General features: G+C 37.9%; 1 protein-coding gene across 10 annotated transcripts in view; it reads right to left on the reverse strand.

The window, feature by feature from the left end:
• LOC142351842 (uncharacterized) overlaps positions 1-16,181 on the reverse strand; it is a 213,226-nt gene that overhangs the window by 49,101 nt on the left and 147,944 nt on the right. For 9 of the 10 annotated variants that reach the window (XR_012760972.1, XM_075404059.1, XM_075404065.1 and 6 more), the window contains 4 exons: positions 13,210-13,407; positions 10,378-10,656; positions 1,967-2,064; positions 377-424 (listed from right to left, as the gene is read on the reverse strand). Coding sequence is in view for 9 of the 10 variants with exons in the window: in XM_075404059.1 (XP_075260174.1) it covers positions 377-424; positions 1,967-2,064; positions 10,378-10,656; positions 13,210-13,407 (623 nt within the window). In the remaining variant the exon portion in view is untranslated. The remainder of the gene's footprint in view (positions 1-376; positions 425-1,966; positions 2,065-10,377; positions 10,657-13,209; positions 13,408-16,181) is intronic. The other variant, XM_075404063.1, reaches the window with a different exon arrangement.

Here is a 16,181-nt window from a genome sequence, read left to right on the forward strand (position 1 = left end):
ACTGTTTAAAACTCAATTGAAACTTGCGTATTCAAGGTGAGCTGAATAAGTGGGTGTTTTCTTAGCCTTTCAAATTCACGCAAGACTTTCTTGTCTCAATTTTTTCCAGAAATTGTTTTTGTTTTAACTTTTAAATTTCAAAAGGATTGATAATAGTTAGTAGTTTAATTTTTAATAGTTTGTTCAAGATTTTCTCATAATACTTATATTTGGCAACATGAACGTGTTTTGAATACTTTGCTGGGCAAAAGTTGAAAACAATTTATTGTGAGGAATAACGGGCAAACTCGTAAAACAAAGATCCCGAAAACAACCTTTAATAAACAACAACAACAACAACAACAACACAAATAAATAAATAAATAAATAAACTTACAGTTGTTTGGCGTCGAACACGACTACTAGTCAGTATTAAAGTTCTTCGCTGAAAATATCAAATTAAACAGAACATTTTAGCGAAAATAAAAATTAACTTTCGCTGTTTCAAGTTTAAAAGAAAGCATCATTTCCATAGAGAAAGTAAACAAAAGGCATTTTTGCTGAGCAGATATTAAAGTTTAAGAGCGTTTAAAGTGACTTCAGCATAAAGTCGAAAGCATGATAGTTTGGAACAGTTAGTAAGCTAAATCTACAATTTTTCTAAATTCAGTTTTCTACAATTTTTCAGTTAGTAAGCTAAGCTCAATTTTTTAAAAAAGTACTAACAGTAACTTACAGTAAGTAAAACATAGTTTAAAAAACTGCAATCCAAAATTGATGAGAAAAGCTTTAGATAATTTTTCCGTCAATCAATTTTTACAAATATACCAAATCAGGTGCATGAATAAATTTAAAACAGTTCAAAATGTGTGTGATTTATTGTGAAAAAAATATGAACCTGTTTATTTTATCGGATATCTAATTAAAGTAAATTAAGACGGCGATTCAAATTACTTGTCCCTACTCAATTTCAGAGAATTGGATGCGCTTCAGAATGATTTTGGCATGCGGTTCAGAACAAATTCAGAGAAACTCGGTTGTCCTGAATTTTTGCTCTGATCATTGTAATTTTTGACATGATCATGATACTTGACAGAGTAAAATTCAGAATAAAAGTTATCATGATTCAGCGCTGAAAAAATAATTAAGCGCAGTCCGGGGAGGCAAACGGCACATATTTTTCCAGTATTTGCAACCAACCAAAATTGATTACCCGAACCGAGTTTTATATTACCTTTTGGCAAACTTTAGAACATTGACTTGTTACAGGGTACAAAAGTGTGATACAAATCCTAAAAATTTTGAAAATATGAGTGAGCTTGGATGAGAAAATGCAAAAAAATGGAAGATATTTTATCATTAGAAATCTAGAAAAATTAAAGATATATGAGAATGCAAAATCGAGCTTCATAAATTGGACTATATTGGTTGGGCAAATCAGTTCCCTGCCGTTTTGCCGTTTAGAGTTCTAAAAATAAATAAAAAACAACAGGTCCATACTTTTTGGTAAATTTTTCTGGTGAGAGAGCTCCAAGTAAATATTTAAGAAGAGAACAGTCAAAATGCACAAATAGTGTTTGAATATATCATACAAAACAAAAATGTGGTTTTATTTATCAATTTTGTGATCAAAAATTCTCAGAGAACTGCTTTCCTGTTTTCCTCCCCCCCCCCCCCCCCACCCCCAACCATAAACCAATGCTGCCGCAACGTTAGAATTTGGCAATCTTGAAATGATACAATGACATTGAAACGCACTAATGTATTCCTATAGTTTACATCTATTTCCCATTTTGCCATCTAATTTCGTTTTTATAATTATGTTAAATTAGGTTGATTACTACTATTATTATTTTTTTAAAGAAAAAAACGAGAATTAGTTTTTGATTACAAAATTGTCACGCCTTTTTTTTAAACTAAAAATTCTGTTTCAGGAGGGAGAAGGAAACAGACCCGGGTGAATAATTTGGGAAGAAATAGCCCTAACCTCTACAGTGAAAGTTGTCTGGGCATCTGGAAAGGTGTCTGGGAATTCCACCCCACTCGCCATCAACCCACTCGCAAAATCAGCCCCACTGGTGTCAACTAAAATTACAACAAAGTTACCCCGTAACTCAGGTTCGGTGACAATCAGTACTGATTCAGAACAAATTCAGAGAAATTTCAAGTTTCAGTACTGATTCAGAACAAATTCAGAGAAATTTCAAGTTTCAGTACTGATTCAGAACAATTTCAGAGAAATTTCAAGTTTCAGTACTGATTCAGACGGATTTCGGAACCAACTGTGAAGTGAATTCTGAATTTCTCTGAATTAGAGCAAAAGTTCAGAGAAAATACTCAGTATTCTTCTGAATCACAAGATTTTTCAGAATAGATCACTGAATTAGCTCTGAATCAGGCGAATTCAGTGCAAAATGTGGCCTGAATTACTCTGACTCAGTACTGAATGCGGCTGAGAGTTAGGTACGGGACGAAACATATTGTCATGGTCGAGATAACGGGGAGGGGTGGGGGGGGGGTGGTAAGAATTGAGGGGTATATTGTGTATAATTATGCTCCCACCCCGACAGTTCCGTACTGAGCCAGCTCCAGTTAAATACCCCCCCCCCCAACCCCCAATCATGATAAACGTACAATTATGGGGGGCTATAATTTCGGTGGGGGGGCTATGATGGGAAAATGACCCAAAATTTTTTGAATCCCCCAAGCTTTCTATAGTTATCTGGGAGTGTGCGGTGTTCCGCCTTCAGTTAATTTTGAATGTGTAGTGTTGGCGGTGTTGTGGCCGGACGTCAGAGAAGCAAACTAATCAGCTTGCTTCACTGACGCCAGTGTTGGTGGTGTTTCAAAAAAGACCCTTGAGTTATAGTTACTTTGGCACGATATGCCTGGGCTACCCTTTGCCCACTGATGTTCCTTGTCAACAGTTAAAACTTTCGTGAGATTTGGTTCACAAATCTTCTTTTGCTACCGTGAAAAAAGTCATCCATTTCCTAACCATTGAATTACATCTATAAAATCAACATTATGACTCGGTGTTCAAAGTTACAGTTTTTTAGCACGTGCCTCTCCTGGTACACTGGGCCCCCATTTTTGGGCACCAAAAATCAGAAAGTTTGTGGTCGATCTGATGTTGTTGTTGAAGTCTGTTTGAAGTTGCTCTTTGTCGTCTCGTCGTGTTCTCTTTTGCTCTGTTGTGTCTTTTGTGTAGTTGAACTGTATTTCTTACTTCATCTGCTGATGATTATGTTGAAATGTTGTATTGAGTTGTGTCCTCAATAAAACGCTGATCTCGAAGTTATGGACTCGTCCATATCTACAAGTATGTCTGTCCTGACTTTGATAATGTCTGCTGTTGATGAATGTGTTGACTGCTGTTCAAAAAATTCTGTTGCTTCTTCTGAAGTAATTCTTGCTGAAGTGTTTGTTGTTGTGAAATTTCTGCTGATGTCTTCCGTCGGTGTTGTCTGTAGATTGTTGCTGTGTACTGGTTGTCAACGTGCTGCTTGTCGTGTTATATGAAAGTAGTATGCTGGAAAGTTGAATTGCTTTGTGCTGATTGCGTTTAACTGTGTACATTTGTAGTTGTTTTGAATCGACTTTTGTATTGGCTGATTGGCGATTGTCAAATACTGAACAATTTCTGGAGATCTTGTTGTTGCTGGTCTGCTCCTTGAAAGTTGCTGGTTGACAAATTGATGCTCCCCGTGTTCCCTACGTGCCTAAATCTACCACTACCTTGTACCTATTGCCCACGTTTACCTATTTTTCCCAAATTAGAGTTTGTCGGAATACCAAATGTTTTGTAATAATTTTTACCGCTGATGTCTGTTTTTACCTAAGCTGTTTAGTGTCATATGACTATTCAACATACTTTTATCCTGTCGGTTCAACTCTCTGCTGCTTTGCAATAAGCTAATTAATTGTGCATTTGAATTCCAAAACCTACCTAATGTCTATCCAGATTTTGTCTTCCTGTTAAACCTACCTACCTAAATTTTCCCGTTTGAATGTATTTATCTAATGTACGATAAGCTTTGCTAATTTGAGTTGCCTTGTGAGTTACTTATTGAAATCCCTAATTGTACCTGAATAATACCTAATAGTCCCTTTGAATTGCTAACTCATTGAATTGAACTTTAAACATTTCATCTTCACTTTACCCTAATCCCAAAACTGACATCAAGTTTGCTTCAAATTGTGTTTGAATTATTGTTCCCCATTTAATATTGATAATCTTTATGTTGATTTGTCGCTAATCAAACTAAGTTTAATAGCTGGTTTAACAAAATCCCCTTTTGTTGTTTTAACGAGGCAAGACCTTACCACATTATCCATACCTTTATTTACCTTTTGTACCCTACCTACCGGCCAAATACCCCTGGGTGTGTTGTTTTCTAGTATCCATACCATGTCCCCTACTTCTATCCCGTCTACTGTTGAATGCCATTTTCGACGTTGTCTGAGTGTTGGCAGATATTCCTTTAAAAGGCGTGTCCAAAACTCGTTCATAATACTGTTGACGTTGTTCCACAGTTTTCCTGTTCCTCTGTCGTTGCTGCTAATTGTAGTATCTGAAGGCAGTCCTGTTGTCATTCCTGTCAAAAAATGTCCTGGTGTCAGGCTTTCCACATCGCCTATGTCACTGCTGACTGATGTTAGAGGTCTGCTGTTGAGTAGGGCTTCGACTTGGCAAATAAGGGTTGAGAAACTGTCTTCCTGGAGTTTCCTAGATCCGGCGATATTGAAGAAGAGTCGTTTGCTCATCCCAATGAGGCGTTCCCATGGTCCACCAAAACGCGGTGCTACTGGTGGAATAAATTCCCATGAAATCTTTTTCGATTCCGCATATTTCTGTATCTCTGTAGTGGTGAAGCTGCTTTCCTCGAAGGTCTTTGCTGTACTGGTGAAATATAAGGCGTTGTCACTGTGAATTCTTTCCGGTAGTCCTCGTCGGCTGAAGAATCGTTGGAATGCCATTATGCATGATTCCTTCTGCAAGTTTCTGGTTACTTCGATATGAACGGCTCGTATCGTCAGACAAGTGAATAAGCAACAGTAAGCTTTCATGGCTGTGTTGATCTGGCTGTAGATTTCAAACGGCCCAAAAAAGTCTACACCGGTTTCCTTGAAGGCTACAGGTTTGACTGAGAATCGGTAGCTCGGAAGATCTGAAATCTGAGGCTGGCTGTTGAGTTGTCTCTGTCGTCTGCTTTTGTAGCATCTGTTCGAGATCTTCTTCATTACTGTTTTGCATTGAAGAACCCAAAAGTTCAACTGAATGATGTGTGTTTGCTGTTCAACTCCAACATGACCATTGATGTTGTGTTGCAGTTCCAGAAAAAGACGAATAATCCTGTTCCTACCGTCTAAGATTATTGGCTTCTTTGTTGCTGTTGAAACTGGTGCGTTGGCTAGTCTGCTATTTGATCGAAGGATACCATCTTCGTCTATTGAAGGTGTCAACTGAATCAATCTACTCCGTTTTTGAATTGGTTTGTTGTGTGCTAGTTGATTTATGTCCTCGTCGAATGATTGTTGCTGAGATAGACGGAAAAGAAAGTTCTCTGCATCTATGATCTGCTGGTCCCGTGTTCTCGTTTTGTTTCGGAGGTTTTTCATTTTGATGATGACGGCTCGCAGTTTCAACCACTGGCTAAACCTGTTGGCATCAATTAGGTCTTTGTCAATTGGCTGTCGTTGTGTTCCCTGAGGCTTCTGTTCTGCGCTGTTCAAGAAAACAGTTTCGTGTTGTTGTTCGTCTGTTGTCGAGTTGTCGCTAGAAGGTAGAAAAAACTGTGGTCCCTGTAACCAAAGAGATTTTTCTGTCATTTCTGTTGCTGTTAGTCCCCTCGTTCCTTGATCTGCTGGGTTGTCCTTGGTATTGACGTAGTTCCACTGATTGGTGTTTGTGAGATCCCTTATTTCGGCAATTCGGTTTCGGCAAAAATCTTGTGTTTCAATTTGAAGTTCTTTATCCAACTGAGAACGGTCGTGCTGTCACTCCACAGAAAGATTTTGTCAAACATGAAATCCATTTCTTCCTCAATTGTTTTCTTAAACCTTGCCGCGTAAAGTGCTGCTTGCAGTTCTAGTCTGGGAATTGTTGTTTGACGTAAGGGTGCCACTCTTGCTTTTCCCATGAGAAAACGAGTTGTGGTTTCTTTGTTCCTGGTTGTATTGAGGTATGCTACTGCTGCTGTTGCTTCCAATGATGCGTCGCAGAATACATGAAGTTCCATTGTGTCCCCAAGTGCTGTACCACCTACCAACCTGTTTACCCCTACCGTACCTATCTGTTCCGTTTCCTGTACCCAATCTTTGGTGGCCTTTCCATTGTCTCCACTGATAGCTTTGTCCCATTCGCGTCCATGTTCGTAGAAACTTGACACGAAAGAGAGAAACTTGCGTTGGGTACAAGTTTTACTGTCCAGGTTCCTTCTGTCTTTCGCTTTGAACATTATTTTGTCTTCGTCTAAGCTCCAGTAAACTCCAAGTACTCTTTGATGAAAACCTTTACTGAAGAGCTCCTCCACTGGTTTGCATAGATCATCTTGCATCTGCTCACAAAACTCACGGCTGTTGCTGCACCATTTTGTCAGATCAAATTTACCATTCTTCAGTGTATCCTTGACATCCTTGGCTGTGGTGAAAGCTGTGATGGCGTCGCTAAAAGATGAAACCATGTCATCCATATAGAATGTCCACTGAATGATCTCTAGAGAATTTGGGTGATCTTCGATGTCGTCTTTGGCTGTCTGTTGCAAAACAAAATTTGCGCAAGCTGGTGAGTCCCTGGCTCCAAAGATGTGTCGTTGGTATTCGTACACCTCTAATTCTGAGCTGTTGGGTTGTCTCCACATGAATCGTAGATAACGTCGGTCCTGTTGTCGTACTCCGATTTGCATAAACATCGCTTCGATGTCTCCCTGGATGGCGATGGCTCCCTGTCGGAATCGTAGCAAAATTCCAAGCATATTCCCGAGTAGGTCAGGTCCAGCTAAGAGTTTGTCATTGAGGCTTATTCCGCTTTGTGGTGCTTTGGCATTGCAGATTCTTCGTATCTTGTCGGGTTTGTTTGGGCTGACAAGACCATGGTGTGGTATGTACCATCCTGTATCTTTCTGTTTATGGAAAGGTACTTTTGCAATGTAACCTTTTTCCAGGTCTGCTTGAATGCCCTCATTGTATTTCTTGTACTGTTCAGGTTTCTTCTGTAGTCTGTTGACAAGATGGTTCAAATGAGTCAAGGCTTGCGACCGGTTGTCTGGTAAACTGCTGTCGTCTTTCCAGAGAAGTCCCGTTTCATAACGTCCATCTGCTTGTCTCACGCATGTTGTGTTAAGTATCTTGGTGGCTAACAAGACTTCTGGATCATTAGACTTGGTTTTGCATTCCAATGGAATTGTCTCTGCTTTCCACCAATGAGAAACTTCTTCGTTGAGGTCATTGTCTTGTTCAAGGCAATTGCTGTAAAACAAAGCAGTATGATGCATTGAGTGTTGTGTTTTTCTGTCATCCAATACTGTATGAGGTCCGGAAATAGTCCAACCAAGTTTGAAAAGACTTGCGCTTGGTGCTGATGATCGTCCGTGTTCCACTCTGACTGGTGAGATAAGGTTAATGTTGTCCTGTCCAATCAATACTGTGACTTCGAGATTATCCAGAGTTGGCATATTGACATGTCTAAGGTGGTCACACTTTCTGGCAATGTCTCCCGGGTGCTCCTTCAGCTTTGGCAAATTGATGTTTTCCACAACGTATATCTGTTTGATGTTGTAGCGATTGTCGTCTTCCAAATTCGAAATTTCTGTTGACGTTGTGTAACACGATTTTGTGTCTGTACCATTGGCTCCCTCCAAGACAAGTTGTTGACGTGTTTCTTTCTGAAGGCATAGTTCGTCGGCTGTCTTCGAAAGAAGTATTGTCAAGCTGCTTCCTGGGTCGATGAAGGCGTATGTGCGAACTTTATTCTCCTTGTTATGTAAAATAACTGGCATGACATAGAGAAGATTCGTTGTTTTAGTTGCTGCTGTCGTTTCCTTTGTTTTGTTTGTATCTTTGTTGCTGATGACTGCAAATGAGTTACCATTTCCTCTCGAGTTGTTCGATTGAGAGTTTGGTAGAACAACTGAGGTCAGTGTTCGTCCGTATCTACTGTTGGCACCGTGTAACATAGTGTTTTGTCGTTGTCCGCATCCCTGCTCCCTGCAATTAGAGATTGAAGGACAGTTGTTGGCTCGATGGTTCGCTCCCAAACAATTTCTGCAAAGGTTCAACTGATAAATTGTTTGTAGTCTTTCGTCTGCTGTCTTTGCTTTAAACGTTGGGCAATGGAATAACTGATGATTACCGTCGTTGAAGACACAAGGCAGAGGCTGGTTGTTGCTGTTGCTTCCTCTTGTTGTTTGAAACATTTGTGTTGTGCTCCGCTGGTTATGCTGGTTCTTGTTGTTGTTGTTGCTAAAGTTGTTTATGTTCTGTGTTGGTTGTTGTTGCTGCTGTTGTTCCCTGTTTGGATGAGTTGGTTGTTGATGAAATTGTCGGTTTCCATTTAAGTTGAAATTTCGTTGATGTGTATCACTGTTTGTGCTGAGACTAGTATTGCTTCGTCCTTGATGCGTTGAACGTTCATGTGCTTCTGCTATTTCTTTAATCCATTGGTTGAAGTCTGCAAGTGTCGGCTGCTGAATTCTTCGTCGTAAAACAAACTGATTCCATTTGAATTCTTCGCTGTAAGGTAGTTTGTTGGTTGCATGCTTCAAGATTGTCGTGCTGTTGAGATCGGCTTCGAAGTTGAGTTCTTGTAGTGTCCTTGTCATGGTGTTAATGAATGTGGAAAAATTTACAATTGTCCAAGGAAGAGATGTTGTTGGTGGCCTGTAGTTGATGAGTTTCTCCAACAAGTTGCTGATGATGACGTTTAGTTCCCAAACCGCTGTTTCAACTCGTTTATTGCATCTTTGTTCAGGTGTCCGTTGCAGGCAAATCCTTCAATTGCTGTTTTGGCTTTTCCAATTACAAGTCCCTGTAGATAGGCGATCTTCTGTCCATCACTGAGCTGAGTGTCTCCAATCATGAAACTGAAACGGCTGTACCAATCTGCCCATTTGCTCGGGTCACCGTTGAACTTCTGAAGATCCATCTTTGGAAGAGCTTCCACATAAGGCGTACAGAATGGAACTGGTTGTGATAACGTCGTTGACAATTGTTGTGGTTGTTCTGTTGGCTGATTGAATGTTTGTGTGTCCCCCATTCCAGTAACTCTGTTCTGCTGGTCGTTTAGGCTGCTTGAGTAAGCTAGTCTATCATACCAAAAGCTGTTGAGGTTGTCACGTTGAGCGGAATTGCTAGTTTCTGGTTGTTCGTTGTGTAAACTTCTGTTAACGGATGTTTGCTGTTGTCCAATTGCCCTAGTGTTGATGTTGTTGTTGGTTGCTGAGTTATCCGCTGTCGAGTTTGCTGTTACTGTTGTCTCGTTGTTGTCTTGTGTGTTGTAGTTTGTTGTGGTGTTTTCTTGCGAAAGGTGATTCTGAATTTTAATTTTCATGTCGTCGATGTTGTTCCACGTGTCAGTGATTTTTCCGATGTACTCCTCGTGCTGATCTTCGTCAAGCTGTGAAATCAACTCGTAACTGGTTTCCTCGAACTCCGAAAATGTTTCCGCCGCCTTTTCATGAACATTCTTCGCTGCGTTTATGTTCCCACTGTCAATCAATTCGCTCATGGTTTGCAAGTTCTTCGCAATTTTCTCCCCCATCACCCTGATTTTTGCTTTTAAAGCGGGTGGTTGCATGGTTCTGTTCGGCATTGCTGTCAGGAGGTTTGTATTCTGCTTTGTGTATTGTGTTGTTGAAATGTTGACTGTGTTGGGGGGTCTTTATTGTCCGGTGGGGGGATGGGTCTTGGTCTTTGGGGATGATTCGTGGTCTTTGTCTTTGCCTTTGCCCTTGCCTTTGCCTTGAGGTTGCGCGTTCGAGCTTGGTTAGGGGGGGGGGGTCACCAGAAAAAACTGTGCGGTGTTCCGCCTTCAGTTAATTTTGAATGTGTAGTGTTGGCGGTGTTGTGGCCGGACGTCAGAGAAGCAAACTAATCAGCTTGCTTCACTGACGCCAGTGTTGGTGGTGTTTCAAAAAAGACCCTTGAGTTATAGTTACTTTGGCACGATATGCCTGGGCTACCCTTTGCCCACTGTTGTTCCTTGTCAACAGTTAAAACTTTCGTGAGATTTGCTTCACAAATCTTCTTTTGCTACCGTGAAAAAAGTCATCCATTTCCTAACCATTGAATTACATCTATAAAATCAACATTATGACTCGGTGTTCAAAGTTACAGTTTTTTAGCACGTGCCTCTCCTGGTACAGGGAGTACGATACGTGCTGGCATAATTTAACTCACGTGAAATAGTATTGAACCCGTCAAACACCGATGACGTCACATTATAATCCTCGTCTGTAAACCCGATTAGGAGTGCTTTGAAGCTCAACCCTGGATCCAGGGGTCCGTTGCAGTGAGGGACGTTATCCGGACAGGGGTATTGTGACCCGACTGTTAAGTTCCACTGGAATGTATCTGGATTGTCGGTTCCAGGGGTGAACCCAGTTGGGGTGTAGGGTTGTGGGGGTGATAACTGATACGGACTCCAGTTCGACTGCTTCGCGTCAGCGTAGGTTGCGGCTAGAATATTTTTTATGACGTCAGTCTTCAAAACTTATAATGAATTAATTAAATGTTGATTAACTAATGAATCACTGACAACTGAATTTTGAAAACAAAACCAAACTGCAATTCTTCAACATAGCAGGCAAATTGCCGGAAAATAGCCGCCGTTTGGCCCGCTTGACGCGCATTGGGATTGAAACAGAAAAAGAAAAAATTAAGAGATAGAAATTGACAGAATTTATATTCAGCGTCTTATTTAGCGTGCAATTCTGCATATTTGGTTAGATTCCCAAGATGCACCTAATTTAACTTTTAAACTGAACGCTAGTAAACATAATACTAATGCCAGCTAGCAACCGCTTTAATGAACTTTGATAACCTGATGCACTACGACTTAATGACTGGTCTTTAGGTTTTTATCACTTTTATTTTGACTTTGCTCTTTTGACTTTGACCATATTCACAACATTACGTAATCCATTGAGTGAAAAAATTAAAAACCCAATCAGTTGAAACTGTGATTGAGGTAAGTCTAAAGTCAAAAATGAAAACCGTGACTTATGTAAAACGAAAAGGGGAATCAAAAGTTAAAGCGAATTAAAAAAAGACACAGCGGGACAATTCAAATAAAATTCATTGACTGAACTTATTAAAAACTAGACCTTGAAAAGACTATGACTGGATTAAAAACCATTTAGAAAAAAAATGATCAAAAAATCTAAAAAAAATTACAGGAAAGAATCAAAGTGAAAAAGCCACATGTGAACAAGAAAATCAAGAGCAAGATAGTGAATTTTTGTTCAAAGCACCATTTTCTCACTCAAATTTAGAATTAAAATGAAAAAAATAACGCCGAAAAAATTACTCGTTTTTTAGCTCCAATTACTGTTTCAGCGTGACCAAAATATTGTTTCAAATTGACTTCAGAAATTGCAAAAATGTGTGAACAGATCTTGCAAAAACATAGACGAGAGACTTTTGGAACGACTCGAAGTAGAAAACTGACTACCCTAACTACCATATCGAGTCTTCTAATTAATTAAGTTCATCATTTTGAAACAATAACTTGCAAATTAACAATGCAAAAGTATCAGACAACAAAAACTGATGAAGTATCCGATAAAAAATTTTGAATTGCGTCTGCAAAAAAACTACTAGCAATAACTTGCCGAAGCACTTAGTTTCTGTTCAACAACAAATGACAGAAAAGTGTCAATTGACAGAAAATAGCGGCAAAAAAGTTCATATGGAAAATCAAAGAAAGGAAAAGATTGAAGAACGTAGAAAAGAAAGCTTTCGCAAAAATATTCGAACTAAACTATCCAAAACGTTAATAGGCTATTCCCATCTATTATTTGGTAAATAAAAACTATTAATACTTCTTTTCAGGCACCTACCTACCTGACACCTAGCAAAAGCATATTTAACAACAAAAAAGGCAAAGAACGAAGAAAAAAAGAATCCGAAAAAATTAAGTGATTTGTGTTTTTTATTTAAGTGACAAAAACCCTCCTTGACCTTCAATAGCACTTGTTAACAATATCCATACTGAAAATTGAACAAGAGAAACCAGAGTGAGAAACTGCTTGAAATTGCCAAAAATATTCTAAAAACCGTAAACAAAATTAAAAAATTGACAAAATTTTCTTAAATCAACTCAATAATTTAAAAAAAGCTAAAAAAATTAATAACAATTATATCGAAAGCCAACCAAAACTACTTATACAGCTGATTTGAGCCACAGAATTCCCCAATTGCTACAAAAATTTCTGAAGGATACCAAAACTGCTAAAAATGAGTACAACTTGGCAAAATGGTTACAAAATGCTCAAAATTGAATCTAAATTATCACTTTTTGATTCAAATGGTCAAAAAAGCTTTCAACCGCACTGGTACCAGTTTGATTAAACGATACAATCATCTTTAACAGAAAAAAAACTGCTTTGAAAATACCGCAGGTGATCAAAAAATTCGCTCGCTTAATGAAAATTTCTTGAAACATAATTTTCTCGGTCCGAAAAATATAGCATGAACAGAAAATCACCCCCTCTTCTCTCCACTCTTCAACAATTTAACCTAAAAACTTTCACGCATTTCACTTCCTGTTTCAAATAAACTCCAACAAAATAACCGATCAAAAAAAAGATGCTCAACCAATACTTCGAGTCTTAAAAAGGAAAGCGCCAAAATAGTAGCCGTTGAGAGGATAAAGGTGGCTATTAAAAAACCACGATTGGAAAAAATCAAAGATCATTTTTCTTCAAAAGAAACTTGTTTATGAAAAATATTCTTGAACCGCTTTTGCAGCAGAGGTAATTTATGATAGTAGGAGGTCATGAAGTTTAAGGTGTTTTTCTTTTGTGCCCCTCCATTCAGCTTAATGGGTGAAAATTATCTTCCCCCCTAAGCGCACGTGCCTTATTTTTACAAAAAAAGAATGATATACTATGTAATGACACGTGCTATATAACTCGTAGCCCATAACGCACTTTGGGGGGGCATACGGAAAAGATCAAAAATTATTTCAGGCAATAAAATAACTGCATAGACTTGGATCCAGGTACTAACTGGCTTGTAGCATATCCTCCAAAGTGCTTCTTCGCATCCTTGTTGAAGAGCTTTGAGAGTTGTCAATCCCGAACACAATGACGTAAGAGGTAATGGACGGGTCCTGTCCGAATGGCAAGCCATGAATCATCAGCAACACTTCAGTGTAAGGATTCTCAATGTCATCTGTTGTGTCTATTCTGAACTGTGGGTATTTCACTATAATAAACACTTAATTTTTTCAAAAAAAATTAATTAAAATCTATCATTCATTGCAAATTGTTCGATATATATAGAGTAATTCTTTGCAAACAGATGAAATAGGAATTTAAGTGCATATTAGAATACGGCCTGTTGGCGTTTCGACCGTTCGACACCGTTTTGATCAGATTTTCGAGTAATTTGACCACCTCCCGTCACAAATTCGTGCGCTCAAAAGCACTTTTGATCAGACCTTTGATGGGTTTTCGAGACTAAATTATTCGAGCGCACGAGACGCAGATGTGCGCTGGAAAATGCTTAAAATCAGAGGTCACCAGCTCAACCTAGGCTAATAATGAACGTGGAACATCATAAAGTTTATTGTGCTTACTTTACAAGCGTACGTGATTTTACAAGAGTTCAATTTTAGTCAATTTTGATCTACACTTGGATATTTAATTTAGCGAATAGTTTAAATCTTCAATTTATTGGAGAGTTTTTTTCTCAAGCTCTTAAAATATTGGGAACCAGAAATCACGTAGGTCTGCAACATATCGTGTTTCAATAGAACAGCCTGCATCTCAGCCTGGGATCTCTAAGATCCCAGGATGAGATGCACGTTCGAAATCGTCCTGTTCTGACCGTCATAGATCAATAGGGCCCCTGATCAGACCGTCCCATACCGAAAAGGCCCCAGATCAGACTCAAGTGCGCCCGATGGTTTCTATGCGTTCGAAGTGCACTCGAATCCACTTCCGATCAAACCCAGTTGCCCTTGAAATAGTCTCGTTATACTTTTTTCATCGGTAGTTATTAGTATTAGTAAGTAGTTATTCAAATCATATTAGATCATATTATTATTGGTGATTAAGTATTTAACATTTGATTCGATCATTAAACTTTTAAGCAACGACTTGGTAGCATTTGGGCTGCAAAATTAGACCGTTTTTTGTTTTGAAAAAGAACTAACAAAAAGAAAACAAACGGCTTTTTTCTCAACAAAAAATTTTGGAAAGCTATTCAACACAAGAAAAAAGCACTCGAATGTTTTAATGAATCGAAGAATAGAAAAGCCTTGAAAAGGTTTGAAAAACAAATTTAAAATTTTCTTTTGTGTTTGGCCGGTATATACAGTCTTTTCAGATGAAATATCATTGCCACGCGTGAAGAAATCGTTGCCATCGATTGCTGTAACTGAAATCTAAAGATGAGGAGAGAGAGCAAGATCAGTAGCAAGATCAATGGAAAGAAAGAGAAAGAGGGAGAGAATTAAAATTTTTAAAAAAATTGTGCAGCACAGATATTTGTTCTTCACGTGCCGCTGTTTATGAGCGGCTTTTTTGGTCTTAACTCAGATTTTGAAGATACACTGATACAAGCATATGCTATCCTAGAGAAATAATGAAAGCAATAAGGGTGCGAGAATTTTGTACGTATACTTCACCGGCCTTCATTAGTTATGGCATTTTATAATTGATATTTTATGATTGACTCAATTTTCTTCAATTTAAGTCTACTTAATTTGTATTTATCTAAATTGATGAGAAACCCTATTTTAAATGGTAACGCCCCCTGGGATATTGTTATAAAAAAACTGGCCGAGTTTTTTTTTTCTTTCACTGCTGTTTCCTTTAACATCTCAAACATTATCAATTTTTAGATGAAAATTGACTTTTAGATGAATTTTTCTATCAATTATGTTGTATTTGTCAGCTACTTGAAAACAAAATTTAATATTGGTTTATAATTGGCATTAAAAAATAAAAAAAAGTTTTGAATTTATAAGCAAATGATGTCAAATCATTGTTCAAACTTTGCAAAACAAATTTTACTTTGAGCTGATAAAGTATAAGCAAAAAACTTTGGTCTAAATGCTCTCAGTGGGGGCAGATGGGTAGTAAAGGAGTCCAAACTCAAAAAACTGTCCGCCACAGCATTAGATTGTGTCTCTTCAACAGTTTCGTTGAATGGCACTATTAGAGAATTTTTATTTAAGTTTGTTTGGCACAATTTATATTTATCTAAGTTGATGAGAAACCTCGTTCAAAATAGTGAGTTCCTCTCGAATATAATGTTATATATAAAAATGGACGGTCTTTTTTGCTTTCACTGCTGTTTCCTTTGAAAAATCAAAGATTGTTAATTTTTAGATGAAAATTGGCTTTTAGCAAGAATTTTCTATCAATTGTGTTCGCTACCTGAAAAACAGTTCTAATTTTTGTGAATGATTGGCATTAAAAATCAAAATTTTTTGAAACTTTTAGAAATTGATGTCAAATAATTGTTCAAATTTTGCAAATTTAAATTTGTTTTTGAGCAGCTAAAAATTAAGCAATAATTTTTGATCTAAGTGCTCTCAGGGGGAGGGGAGTGAAGAGGAGTCAAAACTAAGAAATCTTCCCGCCACGGCTTTAGATTGTGTCTCCTCAACAGTTTCAGTGAATGGCACAATTAGAGACTTTTCAGCTAAGTTTTTGTGGCACAAATTTTAATTTTCTTCGTTGATGAGGAACCCCGTTTGAAACAGTGAGTTCATACGGAATATATTGTTATACAAAAACTGGCCTGGCTTTTTTGCTTTCCCCTCTGTTTCCTTAAAATACATTTTTAGTTTTTAGATAAAAATTAATTTATAGTTAAAGTTTTCTATCAATTTCTTGTGGTTATTCGCTAACTGAAATAAAGTTTTAATTTTTGTTTTTTGTGAATGAGTGGCATTAAAAATCAAAAAGTTTTGAAATTTTTAGAAATTGATGTCAAATAATTGTTAAATCTTTTCAAAGTTAATTGTG

Source organism: Convolutriloba macropyga, chromosome 13 (assembly GCF_964194025.1).
Source record: "Convolutriloba macropyga chromosome 13, txConMacr16.3, whole genome shotgun sequence".
NCBI lineage: Eukaryota > Metazoa > Xenacoelomorpha > Acoela > Convolutidae > Convolutriloba > Convolutriloba macropyga.